This window comes from Dendrobium catenatum, unplaced genomic scaffold (genome assembly GCF_001605985.2).
Source record: "Dendrobium catenatum unplaced genomic scaffold, ASM160598v2 fragScaff_scaffold_1593, whole genome shotgun sequence".
NCBI classification, from domain to species: Eukaryota; Viridiplantae; Streptophyta; class Magnoliopsida; order Asparagales; family Orchidaceae; genus Dendrobium; species Dendrobium catenatum.
Window position 1 is genome coordinate 85,745 of NW_021320055.1, and position 18,102 is coordinate 103,846.

General features: G+C 33.4%; 1 protein-coding gene across 5 annotated transcripts; it reads left to right on the forward strand.

Annotated features, from left to right (window-relative positions):
• The first annotated feature begins 2,235 nt into the window (after nt 1-2,235).
• Nucleotides 2,236-17,927, forward strand: LOC110104315 (SET and MYND domain-containing protein 4). 5 transcript variants are annotated; one of them, XM_028700773.1, is made up of 15 exons: nt 2,236-2,354; nt 2,509-2,756; nt 2,839-2,970; nt 3,457-3,543; nt 7,144-7,351; nt 9,043-9,152; nt 9,475-9,870; nt 9,941-10,063; nt 10,488-10,625; nt 12,612-12,767; nt 12,856-13,089; nt 13,226-13,386; nt 13,472-13,586; nt 13,759-13,839; nt 17,343-17,927. In XM_028700773.1, exons 2-15 carry the CDS (start codon nt 2,628-2,630, stop codon nt 17,568-17,570), a joined length of 2,298 nt encoding a protein of 765 aa, XP_028556606.1. In that variant the 5' UTR covers nt 2,236-2,354; nt 2,509-2,627; the 3' UTR covers nt 17,571-17,927. The 5 variants fall into 5 exon arrangements, with proteins under 5 accessions (XP_028556606.1, XP_020689022.1, XP_020689024.1 ...); XM_020833363.2 differs by having other exon boundaries at nt 2,248-2,395; XM_020833364.2 differs by having other exon boundaries at nt 2,271-2,395; nt 2,485-2,756.
• Nucleotides 17,928-18,102: the final 175 nt, after the last annotated feature.

Consider the following 18,102-nt stretch of genomic DNA (forward strand, 5'->3'; position numbering starts at 1 on the left):
TTTTTTAGGGTGGGCAAAAAAAAAATTTTGTGAGAGATTGGCAAAAATTCTTAGGATTGATAAAAGTAAGGCAAAAAAAGATTTTTGAGGAGGGGCAAAATGCCCAAAATATTTCAAAATCTCCCCTCTAAATATTAAAAAAAAAATTTTGAGGGTAGGCATTTGCCCACCCTAAGCTATGGGTGGATCCGCCCATGTGTATAGATGAGATGAATTCGATGAAATGAAGAAGCCAACTTGCAAGTATTTCACTACTATTTTCAAAATTGATTCTTATGTCATTCCCATCATTGGGACACTGATCACTCTGCCCATTCTACCACTTCCTCTGCCACTATAAGAGGCCAGCTTGCAAGTATTTCAAGGGGAGAGATTATTAGGTGCGGAGTGCAGACGGGGAGAACCGTCTGCACACTAGTATAAAATCCAGCTAGGTACCGTTCGATACCGCTGGGTACCACTAGGTACCGCTTGGTACCCTGTGTTTGTGCAGACGGTGCTCTCCCCATCTGCACTCCGCACCTAATAATTATTCATTTCGGGCCTTATATATGCATTGAGTGGATAATTAATCATTGACCTATCCAATTAGTCCCAGACTTGGAAGAGAATATGAAGAAGAAGGAGACAATGATGATGAATATGGGGAGGTCTAAGATAGGTTGTATTTTAAGTTGTTTCTTGTATTTTATGTGGAGTTGAAGTGTTTGTATTTTTTAATTTAATGATTTATGTTTTTAGTCTCATTTATAATTTTGTTGGGTTTATAGTTGCTAACTAGTTTCTTCTTGTGATTATGTAAGTCTATTTCATATTTGTGGTGATCATCACCCATTTGATTGTGATAAATCAGAAGAAGTTGTAAGGAACAAGAATATTAGTATAAGTAAATCACATAATATGGGCGAGCTTGCAAAGCTTGGGGAGTTATGAAATAGAAATTTAGGGTTAGTATGCATGAAAATAAAAATATTAGTTTTAAATTTATGTTAAATATTTATAAAATTAAAATTAAAGCAAATTAATTAAAATGAAAAATATATAAAAAAAATATAAAAAAAAAAGATTATAAATTTAACTATGAAAAAATATATGATAAAAATATAAAAATAAAGATTATATAGAATTTAACTTATAAAATATTACTGATAAATCATTATAAAATTTTGAATTAAAAAATAATTAGCATAAGCTTAATAAACCTTACTCACGGGCATAATTGACTGACAAGGATCAATAATTCATCCAACCTGACAAACCCACTCTAATCTTACCAAAAAATTTAGGTTTAAGTCGGCCTAATTATTATTTGGGTCAATTTCGAGTTGAAATATTATCTAGATTAATTTTAGGGTCTTATTCAGGTTGACCTAAAAATTTGAAATTGATCCAAAATTGACTTGATAATCATTTGAATCTACCCAAAAAGTTAAATTTGTGTTGATCTAAAAATGCATGATCTATACAATAAATGGGTCGAGTTCAGATGAAACAAATACTAGTCGACTTAGATAAAAAAATTTAACCTTATGAAATAGACTGATTTATAATAAAATATACTTGATTAGATCAACTCCATCTATGACTGAATCCACAACTTAAAGCTTCATTTGAGATAATTTTTATACTAACGAAAGAGGAAGCACTAGACACAGGTGTCTTGGGTGAGTGAAAGTGTGAAACAAACTCGGGAAGTTGGTGAATAAGCTAAATGCAAAGGAAGAGCCAAGTAGAAGTCCATAAAAATCTCAAAAATTAAAAAGAGGCGTTAGTAAGTTCACCTTTTCAAATAGGATGTTTGTTGGAATCTGGCGAGCAAGACAATCGCATTGATAGACGATAGGAAGAATGGAACATACAGACATTTGTTCTCAAGTATAGGAAAGAAAGGAATGCGCCATTTCATGTAGGGATGCGTTGATACGAAGAAGAAATAACGAAAGGAAGAACAACATGATATTCCTTCACGAGCAGATGGAATGATAGATAAACACTAAATGTGCCATTTCAAATTGAAGATGGAAGAAGGAATATGAATATAATTAAAAAAAATTAACGATGGATATTAATTTAAAATTTTCTAAGGAATAATCAGGATGATATGTATGAATTTTCACAATATGAAATAATTTTTTAATACAATTTTTATTATAAAATTAAAAATTTTATACTAAAAATCTATTTCATAAAATAATAATAAAAAATGTCCCAAATAAAACTTACATTACCACAGAACGAAACATTCGGTACTATACTTAGCAGTTGGTGGCCAAGCTCCGTATCGACAGCCTCCACCGCTCGCCTGGGAACACAGCATACGCGTGATGTGCAGGAGCAACACCAAAAAAACAAAGGCAATTTTGTTTTACGTTTCCTATAAAAACGCAATTTTTAAGTATATTTACGCTTCTTCCTCAATTTCGATTAAATCACGTTGCTTTTACGCTTAATTGCTTGAACGGCGGCTCATTTTTAAAATTTCAGTTTTTTTTTCTTTTTGCCTTCAAGAGGAGAGAGGGGCTGTTTCGGACTTTGGGTGCAAGTAGCATTTAACTCAAATAGGATCCTGCTCAAATCCTGCATACAAACACCCCTAAAACACGGTAGAATTCCGGTTGTCACACTCCATGGAGACGCTCAAATCTCTTCTTCCGGATGACCTAAAGCTGCTTATCGGCCAAAGCACTTCAGATAACCTCGACCTAACTTGCTCTTCACTTCTGGAATTCTGCCAGCTTCTGCCCCAGTTTCAGAGAGTGAGAGCCCTTTTCAGCTGTTCTGTGCTTATTGAAACGGTCTCATTACTTCAATCCCCGTTTTTGTCTCCCTCTGTTTCAGGTTATTGGACAATTAACTGGTGGAGTGGCTCTTTGTCGGAAGAGTAAGGAGTCAGCTTTGGATTGGAAGAAGAAAGGAAATGAATGCTTCTCAGAGGGAGACTATGCTAAAGCTTTGACCTTTTACTCGAAGGTTGTCGCGATTCCCTACTTATGTAGCTCTATTCAAAGAAATTAGGGTAGGATGGTTATTTTGACCGTTTTGTGGACATATTTATTAAGATTGAAAGGAAACAAAAGTGATGTTCGATTTCAATCGAACTGGACCTAACTTTCTTAGAGGACAAATTTAGGATCGATCCGTATGAGATGCAGCGATTAGGTTACCTTGTTTAACATAAACATACTCTCTACGATACTGTGATTCTTCGGTAAGGCTGCTTTTATCAAGCGGATTAGTACTGCACTAGGTGCGATCTTTATTTTATAATTTTAGCATGTTAAACTCGTAATCTTGATCAGCATAATCTTGCAATCATCTCACATCAGCAGTTCAGATCACTTCAGTACCAAATTTTAATTTGTTTTTACTCGTTTCTCTGCTAGTATTGCAACCTTTAGTCCCTCGTTTATTATCTAGTTGCTGTTGCTACTTACACATCATGGCCTTCTTGAACAGGCATTGCGGTATGCACCAATGGACATGGATGGTATGGATGATAAGTTAGTTGGAGCTCTTTATGTTAATCGTGCATCTGCACTACATGTATGTGTCTCTATCTATTTTCTTCATTGTTGTATTTGTGATGCCCCGGTATTTAAAGTGAAAGAATTTTCTTTTTTAGTATATGTCCAATACATTATATTTCTTTTATCTTTCATTTAATAATATGATTAATTTCAACATCCTGAGCTTATTAATTACATTAAAGAAGAAAACCAATAAACAATGGAAAACATAATTCATATTTTCATGGTCCAAAATTAGATCATATCAATAGAGTCCAAAATGATATATACACTAGTCACTATGGCTACAAAAGAATACATAAACTAAAGAACTGAAATAAAACTATGCTAGCATCAGCGTATACATAACTCAAGCTGCATGCTCCTTATCTGAAATCATTTAAACCACGTAATGAGTTAATAGCCAACAAGTAATTAAAATCTTACTACTGAAATCAATGCAATATAAAAGAGAAATAATATGCTGTAAATCATGTAAATAAATATATGCATCAATATCTATGCTAGTTATCTGTACAAATTGCTCAGTTTATAACATATCAGATCGCAGTCAACAATATTAATAATAGTGATCCGTATCAGTAATTGTGAATAGTCTCAACAACAATAACAATATCAGTAATCGCTAATCAATAATAGTAATCAATATCATCAGTAACAATAATGAGTAATCAATAACAGTAATCAGTATCAATGTGGTGTTCAGATATTCAGTTGCTCTCGCACTTATGACTCCTAAACAGTCACTCGTATGATTCTCAATCAATAAACTCCTTATAACTACCCTTGAATCACGTGACAGTTGCCCCGGTTCTTTATAACTCCATCAATCTCTATCTCCTTATAACTCTGAATCGTTCTTTGAAATCGTTGTATTGTTATAGTGTTATCATATTATATATCTGATATCAATCAGTGACTCATTTTTCTATCAGATTAACATCAGTATCAATATAGTATCATTTCCTTGCTCAGTCAAATCAGTATTATATTCCAGTACCTATCAATCATTTCAGCACGTCTGACAGTCCAGTACATCTCACCAATCACATTTCATCACTTTTCACTTCAATTTCAGTAAACATTTTCCCCACACATTTCATAGAAAAAATCCTATACACAAATTTAACTGGTGAAAATGCAAGAAAATCATATCAAATTATTCAAAATGATCAAAATTTTAATATATCAAAAGTTATGCCGTGAAAGCTTATAAAATCAGGAGATAATGTAGATTTAACAAATTTAGGAGAGATAAATCCATACAAATCAAAATCATCGAAAATAGAGATAAGAGGATTGTCACTTATTATGATCAAAATACTTTTCGTAAAAGGAACGGTAGATGAAAATGCCCCGATGGGCTTTCTCTGTCCTCTCTCTCCATTTCTCCCCCCTTCTCCTATGATTCCTTCCCGGCCAAAGCATGTGAGTGAGAGGTGAGAGAGGTGGGGTGGATTTAAGGAAAAAAAATATTAAAAAAATATTTTTAGTGGCCTAGCGCCACAGTGCTCAGTCCCAGTGCCCCTTGCAAAATTTAGGTTTACTGTAGAACAAAGACACCAGCGCTGCGGCGGCAATTTCTGGCGCCGCAATGCTCACATGTACAACGCCGAAGCGCTGTGATTCAATTAGAAATTTAGAACTTCATATTTTTCATTTAAAACGCTTTTCATATCTTTGGGTTATTACAATATTGGTGTCTTCAATTTCTTGTTTTTGTAGCTACATTATTTCTCAAGAATTTATTAAGTGGTGACATGTGAATAGCATGGAATTTCGATTTGCATGATCCATATAGCATTTTGTTGTTCTGTGGGTTTTTTATTTTACATACTTTTTTGGCTTGCGTAAATTCGGATGTTTTGCAATTATTACTGGATTTATTAGCTTGTCTGTTATTTCATTCACATATATGATATATCTATACAATATATCTATGCTTTTAGGGTATTGATATTTTAATATAAACATGGACACTAATCACAGCACTTAAGAAGTTGTTTTTTTTATTGTATGAGGTTTCAAAATGATTGTTTAAGTAGGCTCCTTTGGTATGCCTTAATTTTTTTTTCTAGATATCTAGTTTAGTGGATTTCATAGTGATATTTTACTCCATCACAACACCCATTTTTTATTTTTATGACATATTTACTGAGAATGATATATCAAATCTACATTTCCAATCCATGAAATGATATACCTTATCCATAATAAAAATAAGTTGAGTTCCAGTCAGGGATATTGTTGATTTCAGTACTTTTTGTAAATTTCTTTTTTTTCAGTGCATTGTTCTGATAATTTTTTTTTTAACTTAATGGATAATAGATGATGCAACATGAAATTTAAATTAGGAAAGTTTCAAAAAATAAAGGACCTTATGATAAAATGTAAATAATGCAATATTAAATTATCATGAAAATATGTACCAAAAGTATGATTTCAACTCAAAATAATATTTATGGATTTTAATGGAATTGAAATCAAAACATGAATTTTAATTTTTGTAAGAAAGGTTATTTGTGTGCTTGTTGTCAAAGTATGCTATGTTGCACTTGTCTTGATCCATTTTGAAGTGATTTCACAATTATTTTAGTCATTAAGTTGGTATGTATATCATATAACCTGTGAATATGTTGAATTAAATTTGCCATGAATTCAATCTACTTGAAACACTTAGTTAACATATTAGAACATCCAAGCATATATTTGTTATCCTTAAAATCAAAATAGCGAACCTTAAGGCTCATGGAGCTGATAGTACGTAGTTCGCCAGAAATTTATATAAATTGCAAGATTGAGAGAAGGGGGATAAGGAAGAAGAAGAATAACTCAGTTAAGGAGGTATTTAAGTTCTTTTTTGCCTACCAAATACACTCCAAATGTAGGTAAATATAAGGATACAATGGTCACTCTAACAACATAGTAACATAACCCACTTTAACATTAAACTTGTTGACCCTAACATAACCAACTCTATCATTATGTACTAACTCATATACTCTCTTATAATTACATATTAAACAACTAATAGTCTTTATGACCTATAAACTCAATTACTATCTATTAAATGTATCATTAATACTTGGTCATGATTTCCAATTGGTTTTGTTATTGATTTGTTTTCCAATTCTATGTATTATTTCTAGTAGGAGGCTATTACATTACAATCTAGATGGATTTCTTAGCATTTTTGGTTTCATAGAAAATATAAAAATGAAGAGATTGTATTTGAGTGTTTTATGTTATTCTGTGTTTCTTATTGTAGTTCTACATTAACAAATTTTGGACCCTAAGATGATTTTGATTTCAAAGAGGCAAAAGAGTTGCATGATTTGTGACTTGTAAAGTTAATTAATTATAGACATGGCAATTGGTAATATGTTTAAGTCCGAACTTTTCTGCTATTTTTAGTAATTTTGCTTTGCTCTTTGCTTTGTCACTATTATATGGATTTGTATTCTTGTTCCACTGAAACGGATCAGAAGTTGGCAGTTTTCAGTTTCCATCGTATAGTGTAGCTATTGTCTTCCACCGTAAATTGTAGTAGTACATTTTCTGCTTCTCACTGCAATTGGTATTACTATTTTCATTGCTTAATTCGCCTTAATTTTAGGCTTGGTACAGGAGAGGGAAGGCAAATGCTTCACTCCAACGGCATGAAGCTGCAATATGTGATTTACAGATTTCTTTGTTTATGGAAGGTTCTGTATCTGGGAAAACCCAGATAAAGGAAGATATTCAGTTGCTATTACCTCATCGCAGTAAGGCAACAAATGAGTCAGATTATACAAAGAAAAATGAGAAATTACATGATGTTTTAGGTATTGTTTCATCTTTTAATATAACACATTTTCTTTCTGTTTTTTATTTTTTAAAAATCTAATCATACTTGCTGACTATATCCAGACCTGCATGGGTTGTTTAATTGTTTACTTTATCCTCTACATTATATCTTGCAACAATGTCATCAAACTGAGCAAATTCAGGGATTCTATGATAAACTTGAATAATTACCACGCAATTAGGAGCATAATGACACTTAAAGTTTAATAAACATTCATTTGACAATATTGACCACCTGATCTTTGTGCTTAGGACATATAACTTATGTTAATAAATAGAAACAACTCTGTTACTGAAATGGGAATTGCTCAAAGAGATCAGCAGCAAGTTTTTGTCTCTCCTTGCTGAAAGATGATGCTGGCATACGTATTGATGGGACCTCTCATGCGCTTGGTACTTCCTTTTTCTTTCCTTCATTGCTTCATAATATTTTATTGGAAGAACTTTGGACCAAAATAACCCTATTAAACATGTTCTGTTACACCCTCTTGTAAACACTTGTCCTATTCGTAAATTCTCCACAACTATGAATATCTCCTAGGGCTGCAAACGAATCGAGCCGAGCCGAGTATGTGAGTGTTCATGTTTGTGTTCATTTAATATCAGGTTGTTCAAGTTTGGTTCATGTTTGTTCGAGCTTAACTGTTTGTGTTCATGTTTGGTTAATTTAAATTAATGAGTGTTCATGTTCGGTTCATATTCGTTCGTTTAGTGCTTTTCGAACTTTAAACAAACAAACATAAACAAGCTATAAACGAGCTCTACTTTTAGATGTTCATTAACTTAACAAACGAGCTTTATCGAGCTTCCTAACAAACGATTACATCGAGCATGTTCGCGAACTTAATGTCGAGCTCTATTTATATTATTTATATTTATTAATTCTATAATCAAATATTAATTATTTTTATCAAGCTTATTCACAAGTTCACTATCGAACACGAATCGAGCTTAATGTAGAGCTTGTTCACGAACTTCAAATGATGTTATTCACAAACGTAAATGAGCCGAACGCAGTAGTGTTCAAGCTTGTTTATTTAAAAATCGAATATTTAAAATATTGTTCAAGTTTGTTTGTTTAGTTAATTAAACGATCACGAACGAGTTTTAATCGAACCGAACAACGAGTAGCTCGTCGAACGTTTGGTTCACTTGCAGCCCTAATATCTCCCTTCCTTCAGACCTCTAAATTTTTGGTTTGTCTTCCTTTATATTTTGTCAGGGGTAGCCTCCATACTGGTTTTGAATGGTACTTATAAGAATTTTTTTTTTAATTTTTTTCTGTTTAATGTCTTAGATTGTCCTAACTTTTTGGAAGAACTATGAATATTTAACTTAAAGTAGTATTGTATCTTTCTTGTTGAATTCATTCTAGAAGTCTATCATTTAATTTTGTTTTTGAAGAACAATATTTGTCCTGCGAATTTTAATTTAGATAAAATTATTAAAATGTTTAGTATCCGGTTTCGCTTCTGTTGGTACCCCTATTTTCATGAAATCACCAATGTTTAACTGTAGAAATAAATTTTCTTAGATTTTCCTTGAAATCACACTGTATATTTGAATGCAATTTGTTGACATGGGAAACTGATAATTTCTTAGTCAAATGATTCCTAAAAGTATGTGCCTTTATTCAAAATAAGCTAAGCAAAATATTTTTTTGTTACAGCCGATACTAAGCTGCATTGCGTTACAACACCAGATAAAGCCAGAGGAATGGTCTCTTCAAATGACATTCCTGCAGCTTCATTAATTCACACCGAAGAACCTCTTGCTGCGGTTTGCTATTCCCTTAATCAGCATTGAGTACATTTTTTATTCTTGCTCTTTCTTTCCCTTGTAAACACGAGCATATACTTGAAAGTCTGCTACCCAGTAGATTAAGGCTGCGTTTGGGACAGCTTTTTTGCTGCTTCATAAAATAGTTTTTTAGTAAAAAAGAAAAATGTTTGTACTAAAAAGTTGCTTTGAGAAGCAAATAGAAAGCCGTCTCAAACGAAACCTCATTTCTTTCTCAGGAATAAAGTCATTCTTTTTCACTAACTTCTCATTCTTATATTGAAGTTATTAGTTGTTTCTTACTTCCCACAGTGTTATGCAGATTATTACAAAGTCTTGCCGCGAAACACATTGCCATTTTTGCTTCAATGAAGTTCCTGCAGATCCTTTGTTCTGCAGATCATGCACAATACCACTTTACTGCTCCGAGCATTGCTTAGAACAAGCTGTGGGCTGTAACTTTGTCAGGAGCAATGATTTTTCTAATTTTCAGAATAATTTATCAGTAGAACTTTGGAAATATGCTACAGAAAGCATCTCACTATATCATAGTGCTCGTGAAAATGGTGGTGACCTGCCTGAACATACTCATGAATGTGGAGGCGCACACTGGCCTGCTGTTTTACCACCTGATGTAGTTTTAGCTGGCAGAGTCATGATGAAGTCCATTGAGAAGAGAAAACTTTCTGGAGGATTGGATAAGAATATTGAAACTATGGTATATTTCTGAGCCTTCCTATTCTTGATAAATTTCAAGGAAATGTCTCATCACATTTTGGATTTATTAGGATTTCTCTCACAGTTATAACAAAATTCCTCCTGATCACAAGTTGGAGATGCATCTATATGCCCTGGTCTTGGCTTGTTGTCTTCGCCATTATTTGCCATCTCTTGAGACTTCTATTTCCAAGGTATGCTGATACAGAACATTTCTTAACATTTTTTTCCAATTGGCTTAACTCTTATTAGCTTATAGGTAGCAGGGCATGAACTTTATATTATCCAATTAGGGTATATTATTAAATATGTATCATACATTATTTATAATAATATCTTGAAGCATAGAAATAAGGAATATGTGAAGTGTTAAAGCTGTAAAGAGAAAGTGGAAGGGTAACTGAGTCAAAAAAGATTTATTTGGATCTTCAACTTGGTCATTCACTAACCTTTACCAAACTCCCCTTGTTTCAATAATTACATATATGCACCTTTCTTATGAATGATAAACTTGGTCATTCTCTACCCTCTGGTTAAGCCTGAATAGTTTCTTGTATAATTTCAGTTGCATTTGCTATACCTGATAAATAGTCACCATTCCGCAATTTTTCTTCGCAGTTTGTTTTGCTGATATCCCAGATTAAGGTGAATTCTATGGCAGTTGTGCATATGAAATCATCTGATGAGCCTGATTTGTCGAAAAAATCATCAGACCTCTCTGCAATTGGAAATGCTTTTACTTCTACTGTTGAGCAGGTATGTTTCTTCTTCTCTTCCGTAACTTTTTAACTTAGCGCAAATGAATAGAATTAAAAGCTATCCTTCCCAGCGAAAATTTTTGATAGTCTCTACCCTTGCGTCTTAATATTTCTGAAGGATGATAGTTTGAATTTCATTTTGAGGAAGAATAAGAGATTGTAGATGAATGATGAGGTTTGGCATTAGGGACATTTCCCTCAACCCACATGTTACATCATTATTGTATCTATGCATTAGAAGTAACAACAATAATACTGGTTCATTCTTGTTCTGCATGATGGTCGACCAAACAATTTTTCTTCTTGATGAAAGTTGTAAACATGTTTATGGCGGTCAGTATCCCCCATAACCCTATTAGTTTTGATAATATTAATTTGAGTAATTCCTTAGTTCTCCTGCATAACTTTCATCCTTTTTTTTTGTCTCAAATTTTGGTTTTGATTCAGCCAACAAATTACTACGTTTCTGTGAGAAGCAATATGTTTGGAAGAGATGCAAGAAACCCACAATGGCTAATGAATTGACTGAAAATTTTCCTTAGCTTTGTTGCTCATTTGAAGGTTGTACTAGTATCTTTGCCGTTTAATTGAGTATCTAGGTTTTTAGATGGTCTTTTATGTCATTTTGTTTTAGGAATTTGTTGCAAAATTTTTATGTTTTTGCATGCATTTTGGCTTATATGGTTTCAAGTTGATCAAGGTTCAAGTTTCTTTGGTCAAGCCATATTTTTGTTTAATGGTTTAAAAATCGTAATTTGGAGAAAAGAATCTAAATAATCTTGATTTCAACCATAGATTTCGGTTTAAGGGAATGAGGCTTTTAAATTATTTACTTTCATCTTTTCGCTCCCGCTCCCTTAATCAACAATAATGTTACTAGATATAGGATGGTGGGGACAAATGATGAGATTGAGACAATAAATGAGTTAACATCAGTGTGTTAAAGCTGAACTTAGTAGTATTCAGGTCTTACCAAATTTTGATTGCATATTTGCATTAATTAAAATATCCAAGGACTTGGGGACTTCATTAAATTTTCTCGGTCTCTATAAACTGAAGATTTCAATGTTCTTTCGAGTGTTTGGTCATCTATGTTAACTCATATATGGCAAGAGAATCTGTTAGGAAATACGTGGAATTCCCAATTAAAACCTAACTATCTTGATGAAAACAGCAAGAATGATCCACAAATCCAAAGGAAAAAAATAAGAAAAACAATAATTTTATTGCAATAATCAAACTAACGGAAGAAAATTAACAAGATACAATTGATCTTCTATTCGAGAGGAGGATCTATCTCTCCCAAATCTCTAGACGCCGCTAGAGCCCAAAAACGTAAACCTAAGAGATCTCCAATTTTAGCCAAATTCAAGATTCCACAACCCTAGGAAAACAAACTATTTAATGCATACAATCCAAAAGGAAATATCTAAACAGTCCCTACATTCAAATTTCCTAAATGGCTCGGTGGCGTGGGTGGTACGAACGACTCATATAGGAGACGGAAGATTTCCGCCTCTATTATGCGTGAGCCGGTCCCGTGTAGACCGGCTGGACCGATCTAACAGAATCATGTGATCATATCAGAATTTGAAGAAAATCTAATGCTTCTAGTTTGAGCCAAGGGACTTGCTTGGGTTTAGTTGAAGCGGGAAAGCTTTAAAATCCTCTTTGCTTAATATGATCTCCTTTTGTTTTGGTTACTTCTGAATCAGCACAATAAATGATAAATGAAATATCTTTTTTCAATGAAAAATGAACAACAGTGGCTTTGATACTTTTGCAAATAATATCCAAGGTCATTGCAAGGGAACTTACCAATCTGACCTTGTGGATGGTCCAATCATTTAAGTATATCAATTTTAGCTAAAGATATGTTGGACTATGGTTCCCAACACTTATTCATGTTAATTTTCTTCGCTGCTTAGCCTTAAGATTATTTCTTTTCTTTCTCATTTCCATATATGCTTTGCTTACCTCACAGGTTCGAGTTGGCCAAGCCATTTATTCCAGGGGAAGCTTATTTAATCACTCATGCAAGCCAAATGTCCATGCATATTTTCTTTCGCGCACACTTCACCTACGCTGCACTGAACATGTTCCAACATGGTACCCGCTCGAGCTCTCTTATGGCCCACAGGTAATTCAGCCTCTTCATCCTATTTTTTAGATTAACAAGCTCCAATGTTGTCCTTCACTTTCACCTTAACTTCTGTGCTGTCAATTAGATTGGCGAACTTGATCATCAAGAAAGACAAAAGATGCTTGAAGATCAGTACTTTTTCAAATGCCGTTGCATTGCATGTTCAGAGCTTAATTTATCTGACCTTGTAATCAACTCTTTTAGGTGCTCTAAGCCCAACTGTCTTGGTGCAATCCTGGGCAGGGCTTATGAGAAACTTGAGGATGACTCTTGGCTTGTTTCTGCTGCATCTTATTGTAGCAAGCTCTCTTTGCCTGTGGTAGGTAATTTAGCTTACACTAAATTCTCCATCCTTTAATGTTGAACGTTTATATTTTGTTCTTGAATATTACTTCTTACAGTAACTAGTATCAATCGATCAATTTTACTAATGTCATTTCATATATATTTCAAAGTTTCAGGAACATAAAATGAACATTTGTGAGGTGGCTCATTTTCTTCTTGAGAAAGATACATTACAGAAAATAGGTCCCGGTAATTGCTTGAGTTGCTGCTCATCTCTTGATTTGTCATCATCGACCTCAGCATCTAATAATTCTCTGTCAGATATTTGCAGGTATTATCTTTTTACATTCTCAAAACTTTACAAACTATTTTATTACTTTTTTGGCGATCAACTGATTTAGTGTTGTAACTCACAGATTGAAGGACTTGATACTTTCCTTTGTAGCTAAAGATAGTTTAATCTCTGATATCCTGATATCACTTGGTGATCTGAGATCTGTTAAGCATGCATACAGCAAGGTTGTTGCTCAGGTTAGCTGAATTTACAGATTAATTCATACATTTGATATTTTTTTGAGTAAATTAAATTTTGTGCCTAAGATAATCCTCTTGTGGTCTGGTCTGGCTATTAGCAGTTCATCAAGCAAGATCAAACAATATTTGCTGAATATGACCTAACAGATAAAATTTGATGACACCGCAGGCTGAGGATGACGTTGCAGAAACCTTTGCTATGATCGGTCAGTTTGCGCATGCAAAAAAGCATTGCCAAGCATCCATGGAGGTATGCATTTCTATGATGTTTAGTGCTTTTATCTGGACAGTGGATCTGTATTATATGTCAAATGATTGTGTTTTACGTTAAACATTCTGCGGTGCGAAAAACTCTTCCCTAAAAAATTAAATAGTTAGTGTCCGTTAGTGACTGTGGTCGCAGAACAGGCTCATAGATCGCTCTCAGTTCACCTTGGAGTGGGCAGGCATTGTAGTTTAGTGATCATGGAAGCTTTGACATCCATCATGAAGGTATATGCATCATGAATAAGATCAATAAAATTTGCAAGGGTCTCATGGGAGTGGAGTATGGCTGTGGCAATGATGATTGTTGAAGTTGACTTATAATAGTGTAGAAGCATGTAATAATATAAGAAACTATTGGCATCCTACATAATAGCCTGAACAGCTGGTGAAGAATTTAGATATTTTCACACTCTATGCCAAGGTTTAAAATTGCGTAACTGTGCCTCGAGGCGGTTTTCGTCCGTGAGGCGAGGCATAAGCCTCGAGGCGGTCTGAGGCGTAAGCCTCACGAACACAGAATTGCGTAAATGAAAAATTAAGGATTTTAGCAGGAAAATAATAGCAATATTGGAAAATAAGAAAGTAGATGCAATAAAATTATGTCCCAAAGTACAAAAACACAAAATATCAGTTTATCAAAACTCCCAAAATACTTGAGGTGCGCCTCTAATTGCGCAATTTTAAACAGAGCTCTATGCCACTGCATATGACCTCTTGTATAACAACCTGATGGTGGCAGTATTGGAAAATTAAAGTCAGGTGGCAGTATTGGAAAATTAAAGTCAACCTGTGATGGAGCGGAAAATAGTAGGAAATCGGGGAACAATTTTTATCTTCATCCATAATGGTTCGGAAGCAACAACAATGATTGAAGGCTCCTTTGGCTCAGTTGCAGCATTGAACTCTAACAAAATTTCCCATCCTAGCTTTGGCTCATCCTCTTCCTTTGGCACAAAATCATGTTTAAAAGAGGAATTTTTTTTTTTGCTACAAAATCAAGCTTTGGATTAAACACATCATCACATTTAGGTTGAGTTTCAAGTTTAGACATGGGGAGTACTTGTAATCCTCATCAACATAAGAAAGTTGAGGTAGTTGGATTGAGTTGTGGCTGGTGGAGCTTTTAGGGTTAATGAAATATGCGAAGTGTATGGAGTAGAATAAGGTCATCAAGTAAGTTGAGTTTGTGGAACTAAACGGTGTAGTTGTGTAAGGGAAGAGCGAGATTGAGTATTATCAACATAATATGAGTGACGGTAATGTAGGTTCTGTAGGATATTTTTATCGAAGTCAATAATGTGATTGGTGTCCTCTTTGGGTAGTAGTGAAAAAGTTATTTAAGTGATGGTGAAACGAGCATTTGGAGTTTGGATTATTTAGTGCTGAAACTTCTAGCTATTAAAGGGCAAGTTTTCCTTGGAGAAAAATGAGTAGTTCTAGATCAAAAGTTTGAGATATTAGGGAACTAATGGTAGTGTTTTTATAGATTTTGAATGGGTGGATAAGGAGTTATGATATTTCTAATCCGGTTGCTAAAAGCAGGAAATTGTCTCCCTATACTGAGATTTTGGCTAGGGTATTTTGAAGTTATAAGGGTGGATGAGACCTTGAAAAGTTATGAGGGATGTAGCAGAATATTAGAAAAGTTTTGAAGAGATTGGATGTGTTTTGGGGTTGAGGGAAGCTAAGCTAGATGCTATGAAGTGGAGATAAAAATTGTGTCGGAAAAAATGAAAAATACTGATAAAAAAAAGATAACTAAAGACTCACCAAAGGTTTAATGGGATCAGCCACCAAGCATCACCAGATAGTTGAGTAGTCATTAAACATTTTCACATAAAATTTGCACAAACAAAAATAATTTTTATTCATTGAGTTAAAAAATATAAAAGGTCCTACTTATAGATCTTTTCTAAACCTAGATAATTTTAGAAAGCCTTGGGAGCTAATAAAATACTATTACATTGATTGATGATTTATTCTAATACAAAGAGAAAGAAAATAAAAAATAAAATAAAATTTAAAGCTTTCAAATACATGAAAATTCGGATGGTTCAAATAAGGAAAGTAGAGTGGTCCTAAATTCAAACAATTTATAAAAAATTTTTGCCTCTTTGACTGGTACGACCCATCTACCCATCAAAAAACCTTAATTTAAACTTTTTAATTATTCTACCATGATTTTAAAGTGATTATTGGTTGTCCACGAGCTTGCTTGAAGTGTTTTATATGATGAACGTCCCAAATCTTGGTGTTGAGTCTTGGTTTGTAATCTTGTTATTGGTTTTTTCTTGGTTCTGCATCAAATGGTCATATGCACAAGGATGGGAAACATTATCCTTTAGTAATCATGATATATTTTGCATCCATGGTTATATTTCATAAACAATGTTGCATACCTGTATGCTTCATCCATTTTTTCAATTGGTGGACATGATGGAAATAAGATTGTCATTTTGATACCTCTTATCATAACAATAATCATCACAAGGATCATGATAAGAATTATAATACTGGATAATAGGTTTGTTGATATTCATAATAATAATCATTATAAGAATTTTGTTACTGTACAATACTTACCTAAATAATAAGATTATTTATATTTATCAATATCAAAATGATTACAATAATTATTTATTGAAAATTTTGGTCCACCCTAAAGTCCGCGGGATGAGATTTATTATGGCATAAGCGATAGTCGATCCAAGATCTTAACACCACTTTCAAGACCCTTAGCAACAAAACTAGGAAACAAGATAACCCAAAAAGTTATTACATGTGAAGAAATAACAAAAAAAAAAATTCTAAGATTCTAAATATTCCACAAATATACAATAATCTAATATTGTATTTCTTAAATAATGTGCACGGCTCATCTTTTTTTTTTTTCAATTGATTGATAATGATTTTAGGTAACATGCTGTGAATAAGATCTTGATTTTTAATTCCTCTTATTGCACTGATAATCATCATGAGGATCATGATAATGATTATAATGCTTATGTGAATAAAATGATTATTGATGTTCATAATGATGATCATCATAAGAATTATGATAGGGTGTGTAATGGGTTGTTAATAATAAAATAATTGATATTTATCATGGGCATCAAAGTTATTACATTAATTATATATGGAGTTCTTTTTGCCCAACTCTTAGTTTGCATGATGGGATTTATTAACGCATAGACAAGTTTTGAACCCAAAACCTTAGCAAAGACTCCCAAGGCTTTTACCGACGTTGTGACAAGAAATATAGGCTTCGTTTGGAACAGTTTTGTTACTGCTTCTTGCAGCAACTTTTTAGTACAAAAAATTTAATTTTTGTACTGAAAAATCACTTTAAGAAGCAGTAAGAAAGCCATCCCAAACGAAACCTTAGAGAGTATGAATTTCTTAGATAATTAATATGTCATAGTATGAATGTTTGGCATTTGCTCGTATCTCTAATAGTTTTATTTGACTTATCGTTGGTTTTGATAGATCCTTGAAAAGCTATACCACACAAAACACATCACTGTTGCTCATGAATGGATAAAGCTCGCATCAATCGATTTCTCTTTAGGCAATCCAGCTGATGCTTTATGTGACATAATGCGAGCAGAGGAAATATTTTCACTTTACTATGGTTCTCATGTGGCCAAAATATTTCCCTATATCGAGCATTTCAAGAAAGAGGTGGAGAAGATTGGATTTGTTGCTGTCAGATGAAAGAAGGGCAACAACTTGAATTAATGAAGCTGCATAACAACTGAACTTCCCATTAACCAGAATTGGATATCCTTAGCGATATTCATCTCGCAGGGCCTGTTTGTGTTCTTAGATGTTGCTGTATGAGTTCCCAAAAGGCAGGGTACTTATTTAGGACGGCTTTCTTACTGTTTCTTAAAACAGTTTTTTATATAAAAATTAAAATTTTTATACTAAAAAAATAAGAAAACTGTCTCAAACGAAGCCTTTATTGTTATAAGGAACGGTTTTTTCTTCTTTTGAAACATTGTTTTGTAATTATATGTGCTAGAATACACTTTTTATTTTTTTTGGTCAAAGTGAACTTATTTTCATTCATTTTTTTTTCAGATAACACTGAACTTTGTTTGGGATTTGAATTTTGTTCACTTATTAAGCACTTAGCTGATCTAAAGAGGCTCTCGAAGATACCAAACGCAACGAAAAAGCACTCTATTTCATCATCTGTTTGATAGTTAATTGCATGAACGTCTTGGTAGGGAGAAAAGCGAAA